The 21,334-nt window shown below is 35.4% G+C and overlaps 1 protein-coding gene across 7 annotated transcripts in view; it reads right to left on the reverse strand.

The window, feature by feature from the left end:
• The window catches only part of Milt (trafficking kinesin-binding protein milt), a 46,104-nt gene that overhangs the window by 22,029 nt on the left and 2,741 nt on the right, over positions 1 to 21,334 (reverse strand). The window contains exons 2-3 of one of the 7 annotated variants that reach the window (XM_076436701.1): positions 15,758 to 15,862; positions 14,511 to 14,615 (exon numbers count right to left, since the gene is read on the reverse strand). Coding sequence is in view for 5 of the 7 variants with exons in the window: in XM_076436698.1 (XP_076292813.1) it covers positions 6,749 to 7,667 (919 nt within the window). In the remaining 2 variants the exon portion in view is untranslated. Of the gene's footprint in view, positions 1 to 759; positions 6,727 to 6,748; positions 14,475 to 14,510; positions 14,616 to 15,757; positions 15,863 to 21,334 lie in introns of those variants that run through there. The other 6 variants (XM_076436698.1, XM_076436697.1, XM_076436696.1 and 3 more) reach the window with 6 other exon arrangements.

Genomic DNA, 21,334 nt, shown 5'->3' on the forward strand with positions numbered 1-21,334 from the left:
CGCAGACAATGTTTATTCCGCACAAAAATCCGCAGTCCACTAACTATAATTACAGGATTTCATTTTCTCGTCAAATTACATCATCCTGTACTGTATATCAAATCATAGCACTCGTACAACGTGAAAGACTGTTCCTCCAAACGAACACCTACAACTGTGATTTATATAATTAATACGAGCTTATCATTTCCAGTGTTATCGGAATAAATTTTACAAAAAAAAAGAGTACACAATATTCAAATGTGAATGATGTCTAGATTGTTTATAATCGTCGCCATGGAAACCGTGAAATCGTTCGGAACGAGCGTTTAGCCAGCCGCAGAGTTTCTATCGTGATATGCATGAAAAATCGTGCGCTTCTCGTCGAAAACTGAAAAGAAAAGAAAAACATGCGAGGAATGGATCGTAGGCTGCGGCTTTTAAAAATGGCGTCCCGTTGCAAAGGTTACGCAGTGACGTAGCCTGGTAATCGGAGGCATAACTAGTTGCTGTCTGCTCTGAGAATCACATGTCAAAGAGTCGTGAGACACAGCCGACTTCAACAATCTTCGAAAACATCGGTTGAATAAAACATGTGACTGTCAGCAATGCGGAGAATTCTTTTGTCCAAGTATATTTTAGTCGCGACGAGAATACTCGTCCCTTCAGCGATGCGAGTAATATCGCCAGCGAATATCGTACGCAAACAGATACGAGAATGTGCGTTTAGAATCAATTTAATCGGACTGTAGGTGCATTTATTTCGAAGTAAATACTTACCATTCAACACACTAGTTCTACGCCTCTGGCGTCAGAGGAGTCACCGGGCACATATCACAAGTTTTCTTTCAGTTGTTCGAGTTCAACGTTCAATTGTTTCCGTGGGCATTAGTCAATGCACTAACGTGTTGTTCATGCACATTTTGTTGAGAAGGACCGCTTCCTTTCGTGACAGTACGTGGAGGGGGCGCGATGCGAAACACAGGCGGAATTGTTACGGCGCCATATCGTGTGGCTGTCAGAAGCGGGCTGCGCGCGCAGCATACGTACTGCCGTCGCAGAGGGAAATTCAAACGCGTGTCCGCGAATCTTCGGGGTTTCGCGAATACTATTAAACAGAAAACCTTAAAGCGCTCTGTATTTATATAATATTGGGTTGGCAACAACTATGTTCGCGACCTCCACATTTTTTCAAACAAAGTCATTTATATATATTTTTTAACACTAAACCTACCACGAGGGGTCAAGTGACTCATTTTAGATTTTTTATTTGACTATTATTGAGATTGTAAAGGTGTTTTCATGGGAATTCATCGAACACATTTTTTGACTCCAATATATGTTATAGTGAAAATCGCACAAAATATAAATAAATTTAATCTTGTTATTTTTAAAATACCATACACACATTAGTCACTTTTGATGGTAGTATACGAGTATTTTATATCAAATTAATTGCAAATTTTGGAGCTTTCCAATGATATACAGTTCAAAAGGAATGGTCACTGAATGAGGTTATAATGATACAATAAAAGATTTACGAAACAGAAGATCGAGAAATTAGTTGCCAACCTAATATATTCATAGACTGCGGGTCTTTACGCAAAATAGGAAGCTTTTGCATCTCTCGCTTGCAAGAAACAGAAATTAAATTAACACAAAAATTACTTTAAATTATAACTTAAATTTTGACAGGTCGAAAAACAGTGTATGGATATTTTTAAATATTTTGAATCAAATTCATGAAATCTGCAGTCTATTTATATACGCGACTAAATTCTACATTATTTGTAAAATTAATGTTTAAGAATTAATTGATCATTCCCGCACAAGAAATAGAAAACTGATAATACTGAGGACTTTGGTCGTCTGAAATTCATATTGAACGAGCATTATTTATCAATTTAATGTTTTCGAAGAATTTATAAAGTATCGTATTGGATTTCATCGATGCTGTACCATAAATAGCAAAATTGCAATTAAGTGTTTTTCTATGGAAGCCTGTTAACTATATTGGATTATCGATTGAATTATTAAATGAAAATGTGTAGGCATTGAAAGGGAACTTCAACGAGTTAACATTTGTCGATAACACGTGCAGACCCACGTGGAGATTTCCGTAATCCAAGCCAGCTCGCTTTCAATTCGTTCGACAGTTTTACAATAAGTTGGAGCAGACTCTCTTCTTGCGGCAGTACTATTAATAATACGCTAGGAATCCCTGGCACGCTGCCTTTGGAGCATGATTAACCAATTTCCAGCGATATTCGCGATTTTAATTCTCGTATCAACCCTCTTTTTTAATTATTAAACACATTATGGAATTAATATCAACCATTGTGGCTTCTTATTAATCACAGTTATGTGCATTTGCAATGAGTTATAACTATACTGTGCATTTTTATGCAAAATAAAATTTTTTTTCATCGATTGCAAGTGATAAAGATCAAATAAGAAATTGTTCTCTTTTTTAAATAATTTTAATAAATTAGAAATAACATATTGACATTTTTAAGTTCTTTTCATCTTTATACTACTTTAAATTTCACTTACTCCGTTTTGTCATAAATTCGCAGTGTAATTAATCGTAACTATATTTCGCACTCTTTATCTTTAAAAGTTTATTACTGGGCGTATTAAATACTGTTAGAATATATGAGCTTTTTAGACAATGCAGATAACATGCCGTCTAAAATACTGCGTCAGGGCCGTGTGTGCTAATGTTGATATTTCTTATCGACGAGCTTTACTATATTTTTACGACATGCTATTACGGTTTAAGTCGTTTCTTCGCATAACTACGTCGGACTGTAGCGTGTTAACGTATCGACTGCCGTATCGGTCACTTGTTACCGACGCTATTATTACAGAACCAAATATGTTGAAGTAGAAAACCATATTTTCACGAATAGTCAAATTACAAGTACCTCGCCAATTCGTAATTTAACCAATTAAGCAATTCTAAAATATGGAAAACACAGGTACATATATCGTAATCATTTTATCAACAAGTACCGAATATTTTAGCACTCTATAGCCAATCTGTTTTATACCTATGCGAAAAGTATACTTGTTCAAGTTTATCATCGATTAAAAAGTCAATAGTTTACGTGTACAAGAGGTTTCACTCCTTTTATTCGCAACACGTCGTAAATGTCTTTACGAATCTTAAGATGAGCTAAGCATCGTGGTTTTATTAACAGCTTATCTAATTTGATATAAAATTTCTTTATTTAATACACCGATATACAGGGTGTGCCAAAAATGTTGTCATTCGTTGAAAGGGGTGATTCTTCAGGCGATTTGAAGTAATTTTATCCTTTGCAAAAATGTTCTTCGTGGTTTCGCTAAGGAGATATTAACGAAAAACATGGACCAATCGTATACAGAATCCGCTCCATGAAGCATTGCATTGCATTGGCCGAGCTGGGATCCGTCCGCAGTAGTCGCGCTCCGATTGGTCCGCGTTTTTTCGTTAATAACTCCTTAATGAAACCGCAGAAAACATTTTCGCAAAGGAAAAAGTTACTTCAAATCAATTCAGGAATCACCCCTCTCAACGAAATACCAAATTTTTGAAACACCCTGCATTTGTATATAAATACACGTTACACGTCATTGTCCTGGTATGGCTTTGATAAGAGATTGTTTACGTACGAGTCTATGATTAATTTATTGAAATATAATCTTTTATCTGACACATATTTAAAAGATGTGTTTTATCGAAACGAATCTTGATAAATGGACAGTGGCCACTGTGTTTATTGGTATTTTCATTTCTAAGAACTTGACTATTTAAAATGATGATCTATCTATTCAATTTTGTTTTAGGTAACGAATAATAGTGTGTTATTTTGTGTAATGTGTAATCAATAAATAGAGCTCGTATCTTTAAAAAATGTATGGATAAATGTATTATGGACTTGCAGGTGTTAAGCTACAACTTTATTTTCAGTCTACATTCCACCAGAACTTATTTTCTTTCACTCAGAAACTCGATAATGTCAGATGTCGGGTGGGAATTATCGGTGGATTATTCGACAGTTGGAATTTTGGTCAAGCTTGAAATTTTATCTTCCGCCGATAATGTTCTGCGGAAATATGAAACAACTGACGAAGTGGTAAAAGTTCGTCGAAGACTTAATTTTATAAACTTTGATGCCGAGTTTCATCAAACCATGTTTTCAGAGCTTGCGGTAATCACACTTGAGAACTAAAGAGATTTTCTACTTGGAACTTTCACAGTTCCGAGAAAAGTTATTTGTCTACTTGTTCGTAGCAGTACCAACAATAATCGATCACAGTTATTTTCTGTCGTCCAAGAAAAATGAGACAAACAATTCTACCATCTTGTAATTCAATCGATTGCCAATAAAAAAATTAAAGAGAAGTATCCTTTAATAGTTTATAAATAAATATTCTATTAATCATTTCGAATAAATTTATAAAATAACTGTTTTATATCTGCGAAGTTAGCGAACCGACCAGTGAACCAGAGAGAAATCGGAGGAAGAATGATCTAGAAAGATATTTCTGATACTACGTAAAGGTCGTTTATTATTGGATCAGTAGAACGGTTACTTCCTACAAATATATCCAACTATTAGAGGATTTCGATAAAAAATTTTATTCCAATCTGTAGTGTATTACTTTCACTTTAATTGTTTGTGAATTTGTGAGATTGACAAAACCCAAGGAAGAACGTCGACTAAAAAGACTGTAAAAAATGTGATCTACAATATGTAATTTCTTCTGCCTAACTAAAATTTCTGTTCTAGTAATGTAATCCTTCTAATAAACAAATTCAAGTCATTTAAACACGGTTTAAAAGAGTTATTCTGGTATAAAGTCTGTACGGAGACTTTTTTCGCCGTATACACACTCGAGATCGTAATGAGTTTTTAAAAAAGGCTCGCTAACGCCGCCAGGGTTGAAAAATCCCAGCTTTATGAGATTATTACGCACGCCGGGGGTGATGAACTGTCGACCTGTGAGTCGTCTGTCGTTCCGCCCCTACCGGTCTCTTCCGCTGGCAATAAATCCCAAGTAGTGACGGGTCTATGCATTAATTGAACGCGTTCAAGTCTCTTTATACGAGAGTCAGTCAATAAACAAGTTACATCCCGTTCCCGTGTAACTCCTGTTTTAAGAGTAGTATTCGAAACGACACTTTATGACGTCCCAGGATTATGAATGAGAGCTGATAAGTACGATTACTAATGAGGTGAAACTGGTACTGGATCAGTCTTGTAATGACGCCCTCCAAACACGTAATTAAAATCAATTTGACCTCCTTGAAAAGCATTCACTCCTAATTGTTTCTGACCAGTAAAATACGTTCTTCGACCTAGTTTAGTTACTAGACGTACACTACTGTGCAAAAGAAAGAAGCACCCAGTATAATTATAAGATATAATGACTAGACAGCGGATTTCATGCATTTATGACAAAAATTAGTAGGTGTAATTTAAAATAGTACATTAATTAGAAGAATTTAAGAATAGTGTTGTATTATCTTCAACCCACTAAACATATTAAGACAGAAAATAAATTTCTATTTCACTCGAGTTTGTTGCAATTCAGGAAGATTATTATTTTGCATAAAGATTCGCTGTCTAATAATGACAAATCTTTATGTAGAAATTATATTGTACAATGATTGATTTATTGCATTTAAAGTATTGGATAATTAGCAATAACACATTCTCAGAACTATTCAATTAAACAGCGGAATCCTTTTTCAAAACTTACTGTGTTCTTATTTGATTTTTTACGCTTTTTGCACAGCAGTGTACAATTCATGCCTTCCTATATCAGACAAAAATTTGAAACTATTTTTCAAGTCCAAGGAAAAGTAACTGTCGCGAAGGTCTCTACCGTAACTGGCAAGATTTTCTCCCCACCACATCCCCCTTAGAACCAGTCGAGCGTTGAAGAATATCGATGAAACTCAAGATTGCAACTTTTCTAATTCTTTTTTGTGGCTGCACTGCCTCTGGGTACCACATCTACGGGACCACCCTGTATGTACATAGCAATGCCGTGTATCAAGAGTCCGTTCCAGTCACTTGGCAGCCACGTAATACGTCGAGGATTAGCTAGCCAGGTAGATGGCCAGGTAGGACCCCTTCACACGCGATCCTCATTGGAGTGACGTAAGCTATGCTTCGCCGAAGCCAATGATGTTAAGGGAAGCTACCCCGTGAAGGGAGAGAGTGTCTATACACTCGGCAATAAAATTATAGAACACCTCCCTATAATGAGTGCTATTCAAAATGTATTAACAATCTATTTTCCCTCCAACACTCGCCTAACAATTGACTTAAATTGACTAATTAACCTCTTCCCGTATCATTTCTTTCACAGCTACAAATGTTGGCAGCTTGTTAAATATTGATAACAGAAAAATCAAATTTTCCTTAGAAGAAACGAACAACATTCACACTCGGTAGATTCCGTATGAAATCTTCGTCCCTTACTCGTTGCTACACGGCGAGAGATTAAAACAGCGACACGTTTCAGAATTTCATTTTCCACGGGAAATCTCCGTTTTGTCAAGCAAACGTTCGCGAATTAGGCCACCCAGGCCCGGTCAATACTATTTCTCATTTAGCACTCGAGAAAATCAGTTCCAATCAAGTATTCCCAGCAGCAACCCAATTCCCCGGTGTCTCTTTCACATTAAATATTCGTCCCAATTATTTTTATCAATCCGCCGCGGCGACCAGACGCGAAAACAATCGATAAAGCTACGGTATTAATATCCTACCTCGATTAAGGAGCATCGTTCTAATGACCTTGATATAAATCTTCCCGTATTTCGTCTTGGCGACGTGGAACAAAAAATCCGAAACGACTCCATCCCCTTCGTGAATATCCGTTTCCGCAAGAACCTCCTTCAAGGTCTCAACCCGTTCCTCGGGTGTGCTCTTATCGGTCGCTGCTAATTTCTTATCCAGGTAATCAACGACGCTGCAGTCTTGCCAGAACTCCGGCGGATCATCTTCCCGAGCTTTCTTAGGTGTTTTAGGTGTTCCAGCGTCGAGGTAACCGGAAGAGTCCAAACCGGCGTAAGAAACGTCCAGAGCCAAACTGGTAAACATGGGAGTTCTAGGAGAACTGGTTTCCAGCCTCCAAGAAGGACTCTCGGGGGTCCTAGGCGACCAGGAGTTGCTCGTCTCCTTTTTCGCGGATGCCTTCCGTTGATCTTCGCTGCTCATCTTCAAGAAATCGCTCGAACTTCCCTCGGTTCTCCAAACGTTCGTACCGGACTTGTTGTCGGGAATTCCCAACAGATGTTCAAACCCGTAAGGCTTCCCGAACGAGGTCCGAGGAGACCAGGCAGCGTCTACAGTGTCAGTGCGCTGGGAAAAGTGCAGATTCCTCCACGAAGAACTTCCTGGTATGTTTCCAGAAAGACTTTCGCTCGTTCTTGAAACGGCATCAACCGAGTCGATTGTTCTGTCGGATGGATCTCCCTGGGAATCATCGAGCGCTCCCTGGGAACGCTTCTTAGGCTCAATGACGGTTTCATCCGTACCCCGGAACGCATCTTGAGCGGCGTCAGTCGTTCTCGAAGAATGATCTTCGTTTGTTCGTTCGTCGCTGCTTGTCCCCGCGCATGAAGCTCCCTCGGACTTCTCACTTCGTTTCCAGAAGGATTTCACGGAATTGCGGTCGTTGCTCATGTCACCATTACCATCACCCGGTCCTCAGCTCGACACTAATCTTTTCATTATTATGTTCGCGGCGACACTGGTACAGTACTTCGAATTGGCTAGTTGAGGTTGGACTCTTCAAGGGACAAATTCTTTTATAAATTCTATTTAAAATAGGAATCGTGAAACTTCTTTTAGAGACATCATATCATTTCGCAGCGAATGTGTTAAATGATAAATATGATATGCAAACGTGTCGTTCATATACAATACAGTCTACCTAATTGTTTGTACATGACAAGTACTTGAAATACATTTCAACAGAATAAGCGTTTTAAAGCGTACAATTAGATTAGATAAATATTGCGTAGAGATAAATAAATACAGACAAATTTCACTGGTGTCGCCTGTATATTCTGAATAATAATAACGATGAAATTCTACGATGGAACAAAGGCTACCGGGAATTGTCATTAAACTTCGGCTCGCTGTAACAATAACGCTAATCTCAGTGGAGACTGTGTGTTTCTTAATTTGTCGAGCGCGCCATTAAAAATATCCCGAGACAATGATGTATTGGCACTACTCTAATAACACATCACGGTTTCTGCAAGTAAGAATGCGCAGTAATATCGATAAGAGAACAATCGATCGAAACGTCCAATACGTGCGATCAATAAAACGATAAGACGTATGCCAGCGGCGATAAGATTATAATTGTTCTTCTTATCTTTCGTGAATTTCTTTCCAGCACGGAGTGCAAATATATTTTCTTTGCACAGTTCAAATCGTTTTCGGTAAGATGCCTAAGCACTAAAATATTTCCAAGTAAAACATACCATAACAGACGTGATTGTTGATGTTTAATCAGATTTACCCATTCTTACATTTATATTTAATTTAAACAAGTACATTTACCAAGACAATTTTAAGTACATAAATAAAGACTGAAAGCTCCGAATGTTTCAAAGAAGTTCAAGAATCTTCATATTTACTGTTGTGGTTGTTGGCGTCACGAAAGACCCCAGGATACCAATCCAAGATTAATCCTCTTATTGGACTAAATACATATAAATGGCTAATTATAATTAGACATGCAAACGTCAACTTTCGTGCAACATTTGATAAAAACCAGAATGAGAAACACGTTTAATTTTCCAACTAAGAAATTCCTTATAATTTTTAAAGTGGCCCCCTAAAACTAGAAATTAGATGGAGCGTTTGTAACTCTGGGTCAAAATGGACCCAACACCATCCCAGGATTAATCATTCGTGCTCGAATCATATGCTCATTCGAAATTGCGAGGCTTGCAAGGATACTTGCCGTCATTATAACAAACGATTACAAGACTTAGTGGTTTACAACGCTTTACAACAGTCGCTATGAATCCGTAGATCGGTACGTGATGGAAACCCGTCGCAATGCACCACGACCCACCGCATTCTACAGAATACTAAGACGACAATGCTTTTACCCGTGCCAGACTGCCGTTTTGTCAATGGTCTGATAATATGATGGTACGTGTCAGGAATGCGTGCCAAGAAATTACAGGACAACTTCCCAGGAGGGAAGACTGCTATTCAGGAATAAATTCTTATATTGCTTCCAGAGGAACTCCTTTCGCACAGGGGAAACATTTGTTAGACGGCTCTTTGAAGAAGAATACAGTGATTGTAACCATCTTTGACGCCAGTCTGTCGGTAAGACAATACTAAAAACTGTTTATAACTTTTTTTTTGTTGCGAATGATCTGAATAGTGACATTAGATAAGAAAATGTTATCGTGTTTACCGTGTAATTCGTTCTTCTCCTTGTATCTACTTTGTGTTTAGTGTTCTGTTTGAGTCTTGTGTGTAGTGGCTATCTTGGATAATTTCGTTATGTAATGTTGATAAAATTTGTGCCCCTTTGATTGTCAATAATATTGGTATTCTATTTTTTAATTACTTTTATCTGATCTGAACTTTGTTCTGGCACGTGATCTTGCAGTGGATCGGATAATAAGAATTGTTTGCAGATGATCACGTTTTTTGTTAAAAATACGTTCGTTAAAAAAAACCGTGTCAATATGCATACGTGTTTTCTGTTGCATATTGATATGCAATTTTTCGACATTTCTAAAGGAAGTAGGAGCCTATTGTTGCGCAACGTCGAGGAATTTCTCCATGAATCCTTGTTTTAATTAATAAACGCGCGCTTCCGTAGAGAGATGCAAATTCTCGTGTACTTTTCTGTCCAATTGTGATACTTTCTCAGAATTTACTCTTATTAGACACATCCGTGGACATAAGCACAAGTGAAAATCGAGTGTAGAGCGAGCACAACTTCCACGGTTACCGATTAGGTATGTGCCGTAATTAGATTTGGAAAATAAGCCGGCGTGAAAGAGTTCTAACAACGTCTCCGAAAACAATAAGCCATTATAATTCTCATTTTCTCCCGAGTTGCCTTGTAATTCACGGATCGCTTTTATGAGAAAGCGTTGAACCATGCGATAGAAGGAGCACGTTTACAAAAATTATACGGGGCTTTCCTTAACGAGGTCGGCTTAATTGACCGTCCGACGATTATTACATAATTTTCCAAGGGATTGAATGACGATTGGCCCGAAAGTGTGAAACATTTGTTCTCACATTTACCTGCATATTGCATTATGTACCTTGAGAAGAATGTGTTATTATCGTGAATTCTAATTGTTATCAGAAAAATTAGGTTGCACTCGCGTGTGGGTATGCTGTTAATTGAATATAAGATTAGTAGTTGAAATTAGAATGTACCATAACGTATATTGAATTTATAGTAGGTTCCTCGTTAGTAAATTACTGTAAAACGACTTCTGTTTATGTTGAATTTTAGGATATATAGAAATTAGACTGCGAATTTTTATGCGGAATAACAATTATTTAATTGTAAAAAACAATTTTAATGAGACAACAAAACCATATGCACGTTTTCTTGGATTATTTTAATATTTTTACAGTTTATATACCGTTTAAACGTTTTATAAATATATCAAATCTAATGATAACGTCTATGAAGTCTAAGAATATGCAGATTGCAGATTTTTATGCAAATTAAAATCTTCCTACGTTATTGATATGAAATTAATGAGTTTTGTATTTTGTATAAAAAATTAGTTTTGTATTTTAATCGTGCATCGTTCTCACAAATGCACGAAATCCGCAGCCTAATAACCATATTTCGATTCCGACGAATTTCCCAATTAAGTGCGGGAAATGAACATCAAATTCAATCTTACGATTTCCCCGGAAATGATAGTCATGAAAAGACATCGTAATTATATTATACTTGAATTTTATGGAAATATTCAATCTCTAAGAAACTTCACCAGTATCAATATTTTCCTGAAAGTATCGTTTTATTATACAGCTACTTAACTATAATAAATAATTACACGAATTTTGAATTCGACAATTATATCTGATAAAAATATAGTCGTGTCGTATAAAATTTATGTGAAAAACCGAGAATTGCAACTTGTTTTAAATTTTGTTTCGAAGTTACCAAAAAATTGTTTGAAACCTAACAAAATATCTTTCGCACCGTTTCCATGCACGCGACGTAGCATGAAAACAGCTCCTTACGTTCACGCTGGTGCATAAATTCGCATATGTGTTTCCCATAGGAAAACCAGTGTGTCTGCATTTACTTTCAATAATAACGTCGCTTTTCAATTACTCTCAATTGTGGAAAACAGTCAGTAGAACGCAGGAAGTTCAGGGATGGTTCTACGGTTACGAAACGCAGCGTAGATGCACTGCGGTAACCCGGCGAGTTTCGAAACATTTCGAAAGCAATTTGAAAATACCGTGAACCAATACTTTCGTACGTATCGTGAATCTAATCAATCTCAATGCAGTGTCAGGATTTTCGCACCGGTACGTTAATCGAACGTATTGCGTTTAAACGCGTCAGTCTTATTCATTATTAAAAAGTCTTTAATGTGCTCGATCAAAAGTCTCTGATTTCAATTTCAATCACGGATGAGAAGTTGAAAGTTGTGATTATCATTTCAAATACTCCGTAAACATAAAATCAGTGTCCGTGATATGATCTTGTAAACAATCATTTCATAAAAAATTCAAAGGTACCGTTTTGCTTTCCGCCATTTGTAATTTCGGGAAATAACGAACAAAATATTTCGAATATTAACTATAAAATAAAAATAATAAATCTGGTAGTAAATAAAATCCGAATAAACTAAATAACATGTAGTACTGAAAATAAGATTCTTTTTGTAAATAGGATGTAGGTAAAATAAAAATCCGAACTTCAGAACTACAGAAAAATTCACATCCTTATTCTGTTAAAATTAGAAATGAATAATGTCGCCACGTTATTATCAGTGACGAATTTACATAGATAAAGAAGTATTTGAAGATTATGTAATAATGATATACGATGTGGCTACAGAGATTTCAATAGAATAAGAAAAATTCCTGGAAGGTCATACATTATTGAAAGCCGAACAAGGAAAAATGAAATAAGACAAATAAAAGAATGAATAAAATACTACCTAATCCCTGTAGAAATAAATTTAAGAATAAAAATAAAAATACAAGAGAATATGTACATAGTAAAAATCTTATTCATCTTAAGCTCGTGCTCCATTCCTATAAATTTAACCTAACATAACCTACATAACGCGTGCGTTTCAAATTCATCATTTCGCACGAGCTGCAGTTCACTATCTCGTTGGATTCTGCAATACGTGTATGTTTATATAAAGAAATTAACTAAACGATGTCGAAAACATAGTTGTTCATTCAAACGAACAGCAAAAACTGCTGCTATTAGAGAGCCATTCTAATCTAACCTAAGTGACGATGCTTTGTTACACGAATATGTTTCTGAATTTAATAATAACCTGCATTACTATTAATTTTCACAAAATTACTAATTAAATACATTTCATAAAGCAATTCTTCTAATATATATCACCACCGAAACACAACCGTCAATATCCTCAGCCACACCTTCCAACAAAAAAAAGTGTACAGCTGGATACAACGTAAATAAAAACACTATTCTTCCTATAATTTTGGTAGAACTGTCAATCACATTTGAAAGTTACACGGCGACAATTGATTGACGAGAGCCTAGAGCGACACGTTTGCATTTCATCGTTAAATTTTTAACAGAACAAAGTGCATATTACGTATACGTATGTATTACCAGTATACGCCACGAACAAACACACATGTATGTATTTAGAACGATAATACACTTAAAACGTCGATACACTTCCAACTGTCATCTCACGATACTTTCAAGGGATGCACAGACATGCCGTTCTCATTTTCGTAAACAACATTCCATGGTAAAGCACCGCGGACTTGCGAGAAAGCACGAAACAAGTCCTTTTACATGACGGGAAAACGAGCGCGGAACATCCTCCCTCCGCGGAGAACGAGCGGCGACTAAACCTAACTATGGAAGTTCCAGTGCAGCGCCGGGTCAAGCGCTCCGATTGGTCGAGAACTCTTCCGGGCGGTGGCTCCGATTGGACGAAATACTGACTAATTAGACACGACGCTCGTTATCAGTGATGCGTGAAATACTAGTTTAAATAAAGAGCGGCCAGTGTTTCCTGAAACGTTTCGCAAATACTACTACAAAATATTTACACGCGCGGCATTTATCGCAAAAATCTTTCGGGGACAAATGATTCCAGTGCGTGCAAACTATTTTATGCATTTTTGAAAATAAAGAATTTCTCTCGGAAGACCGTATTTGTGTTTTTGTTTAGATTTCTATAACAACGCATTGTTCGTGTACATGCATGTTATATTAATAAATTTGCACAATTTTGTTTGAAAGTGTAAACGATTGTATTTGTTGTATTTTTCTGTTTAAATTCGTATGATAACGCATTTTATTTTCAGAAGATACGTTCATGGCAAAAGAATTTTCACGTGCCAGTTGCTAAATGGATTACATTCTTTATATAAGGCAGGGTATTTAATATTTGATAAGAGAAATCGCGAAATACTTGATAAGACATGATTTTAAAAACAGAAAATTTTTTCTTTCAAGTTTGAATATATATGATGCAAGGCGTAAGGCTTGTGATGGACACGTGCACACTTTAATAATCTTTCCTGTTTTTTTGTTGTACGAAATGATGTATGATTGTATTGTTTCAATGATTCTTACCGTTGTCAATTCGTCGGTCAATACTTTAAGCGGTATAGAACATTCAGAGCATGCGTAAAATTATTTAAAATTATTGTCATCAGTAGAATGTGGATTTGTAGGCATAATAAAAATTTTCTGTATTAATTATGAAACACAGAAGCTTTATAGATATTTGTTTATCTTCTTAACAATTTTCTCGATTCAAAAATTGTTTTGCAAAATCCGTACTTATCAAATATGCTAAGCACAATATCACCATTGACCGAAAAATCATTGTGTATGATCTAACATTATAAAGTATGTATCTTCACACAATCGTTTCCAAGTAAACACTGTTATCCATGTTAGGGATAATATCAGTGGATGATAAAACGAGATTTTTATCGACGAAAACATTGCTTTGGTGTTGGAAGAAAGTAAGGAAGATTAAACCAGTCTAATAGTTCTGATTAGTTGCATTTTTCTGGTCATCAGTAGTGTTTTAAAAAATATGTTGTATGCCTACATTATCAATGATGTTACATACATACCTAACGCTATTAATTAAATTGTCCATTCTTACCTGAATTAATTCTGACAATCGAATGCAAGTATTTAATTGCATTTTGACATAGACATGATCAATATTCAGCAAAACCAATGACGCGTGTACAAGGATGATAGAAACATGAAGATGATAAAAAATAATAGACATTAACAGAATAAGTACTTACTGAAGTAGTTGAGGGTTTCCCGGATTTGGTCCGGTGACAATTTCAAATCAGTGTCAATTGTCTTTAGTGCCGGTGACGGAATAAACCAGTCAGCGTTTTCGTATCCTGTGCATAACAAACAAAAAAACTTGTTAGAGCATTTGCATTTTGTAATTGCCCTTAGCAGATTTAAACGAAATTATTTTATCTCCAGAAATATTTGTATCGCTTTATGTGAAGTCGACTAGGAGCAGAAGAGGAAATAAGAGATTAAAAATATCAAAATTTGAGACTCTGCTTTAGTATAATCGTTATATTTATACCATGATGGAGCTATGATAGGCTTATTATAGACTAGACGTTACTAAAAATATAGAAAAGTACATTGGAATACCGGGTTCCGTAATTTCCCTTGCGTTTAATGATCGATAAATCTCCGTAACTGCTGTGAAAGTTTCATAAATATAGGTAAACCCCGTATAACGCGATAGTTGTGCTCTTCGAAATCGCTAGGTCATACGAAATTAAGCAAATTTAGCATAGTCTATCATCACAGAAATGAAATTTTACATGACTTACTCAAATACGGATTAAACACAGTTATTGTTACTATTTCTTTAAACAGTAGCTAAATAAATACGTTCGAATTTCCAGTAGATGATCCAGGAAAAATCTTCGAGTACAAAGAATTGACGTAGGAGGTACATGCTACTGTTCACCCAAAATATAACAATTCTGCGATTGCTATCAATATCGCCGTCTGGGGGGTCTGCTAACTATACAGCGGTGTTGTTCCAGTCAATGCAGCGACTCCGATCGTCTGGATTTCTTCAGAATAATTTTCAAAACGTGATATACAAGGTCTGTTAAAAAATTTTGTGAATAGTTCAGTCTTCTATTATTTATTTTACAGTCTCTCTGTATTCTATTATTTATATATAATCTCTCTCTATATTACTCTGTATCTAATGTTGATGGCTAGATTATTGGTTTTTATGCATTTATAGCTTTTGGAAATTTCGAGATTCTGTGGTCGAATTATATAAATATACAGCCTCCACGTGCAGCATAATAAAACAGTTCTCTATTTATCATGTAAAGAAAATATAAGAATTTTTCGTATAAATGGAAACTTGGAAAACTTTCATTTATTTCCACGATCGTACGTGGTTACCAATGATTTAATTTCAAGAGATGGAGTTCAGTGAGCACAAGCATTGACGTCGCACTTTTCAGCGCGAGTACTAATTTTCTGAGCACATGTTTACCTTGGAATTGAGTGAGGGTGTCGGCTCGCAGACGGTACCTAGGTATTTGTTCCTCTAACAAACTGATGATCTCAACTTCTGGTAGCTCGCCACCGCTGCAAACCTCTGTAATAAACGTGAAAGCGTTAAACATTTCAATATTACTCTGTCACTTAATTCTAATAACCTATGTCATTTATATTTTTAACATTTTCTGTGGACAACATTATTTACCACTTGGTTAAAAAAATACTAATTTCATCGTTGCAATTATTAGACTGCATTTACGATAAAAATGAATGCACAAGACTACAAAGACATTACAATGATTAAAAGATTTAAAAAATTTGTTTTTATTGAAATCATAAAGTGCATCGTCGTTTAACGCGCGCTACTTATAAATGACTCGGCAAATTTTTGTGTCGCATAAAGATCCGCGGTAATTATCTTGGCGTTTGTTAAAGAAATTGATGGTTCATATAACATCTTTAACCGTGTAATTTTTAACACAATTCTTTTCAAATTCTCTTTCGAATAATAACAGTGGCAAGACTAGAAAGTTACTATTTTCTACACAACAACTCAATTACTGATAATTTGGTCGTCGAACTTTGATACACGAGCTCGCAGAGACTATGTATGTAGATCGTGTTACGTATCTGGTAACATCGCTAAAATTATTCTTGTCATGGATCGTTTAGACAAAAAGTCCAGTTTGTCGATGAAAGAGGAACTCAAGCATCAATGGAACGAAAAAATAAAAGTGGAGAAGTATAGATGATCTTGTTTCCAGAAAGTATACTGTGAAGACATTTAAATAAATGAGCGATCTACTAGAGGGGAACTTTCGTTGTTTACGAGCAAACTTGCTTTATGAGAAACACTGGTGTAATCGATTCTTGCACATGCTGTCGAGCTAAATTAACTGGAAACGTAAAGTCACTTGCACTGACGCTCAATCTGATCGGCTACTGTGTCAGCCGATTATATTATGCGGTTTATTAATTCGTCATGCAATTTATTCGATTGTTTTCTTTCGTCAACTGTTAATCATTGTGTCGTAAAAGTTCAATTAATCGAGCGAAATCCTACTTTATTTAAAAAAAAAATACTACATATAAAATAACTTCATTGGAATTTATTGTGCGTCAAAGATCTATATTTAATTTATGTACAATAAATTAATAATATTTGTCATTTTTAATATACGTTCAAAAAATTTCAACAGTCGAATTTTGATCGAATACCTTTTTCCAGGGGAGTGTGGACGTTTAATAAATAAAAAATATCGTGAGTGGAAGAAATTATTGATGTTTGCATAGTTTGAATGGGTAAACATTATTTCAGAATGTCAATTCTGTATGATACAATGGAATGCGTGACTAAAATCATTATTGGATTAATTGCGTGTTCAGAGAGGAGTGCTAATAACATTTGAACACGAACGAGATAATATCGAACATCGACACAGCCAGTGCTGCCACATGGGAGTAACTGCAGGAAACATGAGGCTCACTCGTTTATCTCTTATGGTAACAGATAGACTGCAGATTTCTGTATAAAATAAAAATTATCTATATCAAATCAATCCCTTACCCCTTTAAACTCCGGATTTTTGTTCAATTTTACTCCCAGCATGTTATTTAACTAAAAAAAGATATATATATGTATATATATATATATATATATATATATATATAATGCATATTTTAATGAATAATAACCATCGATATTCTTATCTACATATCTGCATTGTGCATCCACTCATTTTTATCATGAATACATAAAACCCTCAGGCTAGTAACAAAAGTGTATAAATTAAAACATTTTACTTTATGTGCTGTATTAAATTAACTGGTTTATTGTCTCTAGAACATTTTTAGAAACACTTCGCGCACTAATCCTTGAATCAACATTTCAAAGGACATTTGTTTTCTCAGGACACTTAATCCAGCGTTTAGTGGGTCTCGAAGCTGAAGAACTGATTTGATCCGGAATAAATCAAATGAAACGGATCGGGTAAAAACAAGGGGCTGGTTCAACTGGAAGTTTATTGAAAACGTTACAGAAATAAGTCCGTACCGTCTCTCCATTTGTTAAGAATGCTATCCCTTTTTTCCAGAAACTTTTTAAGCTTTGCTGGGCCACTAGGCCGAGTCGATGCACCACCACTGTACATAATCCTTTTTTCCGCGCTAATAATCCCCACTCATCTTTCTGAATCTGTCTCTTCTACCCCGAGCACTCGATTATCCAATTTGTGTCAACACGGACGCGTTCACACATTCATATATCGTCTTACAATTTACTTGCTACCTCGTCTTTACAATTCCATTTTGTTTGTATCTCTCAACTATATCCACAACAATTATCTCAATCAATTTTCACTCAATTATCTCTCAACTATATTCACAACAATTATCAATCAATGTTCACTCAAAGTGACAAATTGCGTAATCGTTTACTCTGCTCCAAAATTAGCGAAAAACGTTCAGCAAAAATAATTGAAAATATTTGTGTGCTGTATACAGCGTGCTGGAGATTTATGGGGATGATGTTCGCAATTGAAGATGATGGTATTTCACTTTTTAATCGTGTTACAAGATCGAACATTGCACTGAACACTTTTGCAGTATTCGCGATCGGCAAAGTCTAACGACGGAGATTTGCGATGGGGGTTTCGAACAGCACCGATAATTGTTCTTAACAGGTGTTGAACGGTTGCGAAGAGTGAAACTTGCAAAACTCGAGAGAGTCAAGGAAACGTTCATGTGGATCCACAAGTCGGGATAGAACTTACTTCACAGAGTGTGAGAGAGAACAAAATAGAACGAATCTATTGGCCGTTCGCCAATCTGGTTTCTTTACCGAACCCTGAATAGATTCATCACAAAAAGATCGATTTCTATAAATGCATACGTCGATTGTGTTAATGGTCATGACACCATAATGTTAACGAAGGCCTAAACTGCAAATTGGTGAACGAGAGTCAACAGCAGTGTTTGGACTCTTTGAAATGTAAAATTAAAAATAATCAGTTTAATATTCGGCTATTTCTATTTTCTAACTCCTGTAAAATACTTCTTTTATGAGGAGAACATGATTTTTATACAATTTTGTATCTATAAATAAACAAATTAAGAATTGGAAATACTATGGAGGATTATATAACAAAATTGTAAATGCGAGTAACAAGATTGTTTTTAACCGTGAGCTATGTAAATTCGGATATGAATTGCAGAGTTATGATGTAGGTACTGTTCGATTCGTTACAGCGATTTTTAATTAATATTGAAATTTACATACTTACAATTTCATTGAAATAAGGAAAATATACTTAACAGAATACATGAAATTGCTCATTTATGCAAAATAAAAATTGTCTGCTTTTAATCTGCGGATCAATGAAATGAAAATTGAAAAGTTACAATGGACAGCACAATCTTGGTGCAATGAATATATTACATAAAAATTCATTTTTCAATTCAGCCAAAAAATTCGTCACCTATAAAATAAATTGTGTAGTTAATAATATTAATGCAGACTTTAAAATAGTAAATGATAATTTTAAAACCTATGTTCAAGAAATAGATACAGAGAAAACAAGACGGGTGACACAGTATATTTAAAAAAGTGACCCTACTCAAAGGGTGTTCGAAGAATTACGCGAGCCACAGTATTCGCGGCTTCTCCACTCATAATGGGTAATTACTTAACGCTACGAAATTAGCAAAAGTTTCTAGTCCATTCATGTAACAGTCGGCTGATCCGATAGCAATGGAATGGGCAAATGGATATCACATTAGGAGAACATGAAATGACCGACCCTTTATAGGTCGACTATTTCGGGAGCCACGCAACAAAGTGCGTTAGTTATTTCTGCGCCGCCGTCAGATTCGTAAAATTATCTCGTCAGCTGATTTGAAACACCGTGTACACCGTAAAGAAACGATCTCTATCTCACGTGATACCTTTTTTGCGAAATTAATTATTTATGAGCCAAGAGCTATTGCTAATTTTACGATTCAACCGAAGGACGCGTGAATCTATGATTATTGAAATATATGAATAAATGCTATTTTAACGGTTTAGAAAAACCACAATGTGACCTCCACAATACACTAAAAAATTGTCGATAAAGAAGATAAAGTGGAGCGAAAAGTATTTTATCAACTTCGCGGTAGAAACCGATCTAATGAGATATGCGGTGTTAGCCTTCACGTGATAAAGGTTTTGCAAAACAATCTGTAGTGACGTCATGCGTGCTGACATTTACGAAAATTTGCTAGTCACGTTTAAATGTAGCAATTTTAACTGGAAAAAGATTTTAAATGACATTAATTTATTCAAAATTGAAAGTATTTTCAAATAATAGAACGATAATATTATATCGCCATACATGTATTATGTAACATGCCTGTAACAATAATTTTCTTTAACACATTTTCATATTTGAAACAAATATTACGTAAACCAACGTTAGAAAATTGAACAATGTGGAAAATCTTTGTTCATCTGCAGAAATTAAATTAAATCTTCTGTGAACGTATTAAATACCAAAATAATGTGTCACCCCCAGTGAAAAACTACGAAATTTGTAAATTGTAATATGCAACTCCAAAATTATGAAAACAAATGTAATTCGATGTGTGCTCCCTTTCCGTCGCGTTCTATCATGACGATTAGAATTCATTTGGTCGAATAGGGGAAGGTACATTGACAACTGAGCATTCGGATATTAGGATAATTGCATAATGGATGTTCAAATACGAGAGGTTACAGCATGATTGCAAAATCATAATAATTATGGCTCGGAAGTTCAATGCTTCTCAATTGAATGATGTAGCATTGAATCCACGGCTTTAAGTATACAAAACAATATTTTTAAGGAATATTTTACATACAAATGCATATTGAATATATATGTATATTCTAAATTTTTTAATGTTTTCGGCGCAACGGTTCGATCGTTTATTACGAATTATAAAGCAACTTTGCTAATTGTCAAACAGAATCAACGTTTCGATCCCAGTTTGGATCTTTTTCAATTATGTTATGTATATTCTATGTGAAAAGATATGTCGCCTTGTTTCCCCATAAATAATGAGGGCCAAGAAATATGAATAATAATTTCTGTAATAATGTCAAAATAAAATAGATGTGGCTGCAAACAAATTTTATGTGCAAAAAGATGTGGCACTCTGTTTTCCCATAAATAATAAACACTATTGAAAAGTATTTTTGAAAGAGGGAATTATTAAGTCTTCCACTATTTTTGTCAATCGAAAGGAAGGTTATCTCAGTTCGATGACGCCAAGAATAACAACAATGACGATGATGATGATGAAGATGATGATGATGATGATGATGATAATAATGATGATGATGATGGTGGTGGTGGCGATGATGATGATGATGATGACGACGACGACCCTAACGATAATAATGATGACAATGATCGAGAAAAGTAATCATCATTTGTCAGCGGAGAATGCTGTGTGCCATGCCATGGAGGTTCACGGGCTACCATAAAATACTCGTACTCAAGATCGGAGAGGATAGTTCCTTCTTCGACTTCAGTAAGCATAGAACATTTCT

The sequence above is a fragment of the Lasioglossum baleicum genome, chromosome 13, assembly GCF_051020765.1.
Source record: "Lasioglossum baleicum chromosome 13, iyLasBale1, whole genome shotgun sequence".
Taxonomy (NCBI): domain Eukaryota; kingdom Metazoa; phylum Arthropoda; class Insecta; order Hymenoptera; family Halictidae; genus Lasioglossum; species Lasioglossum baleicum.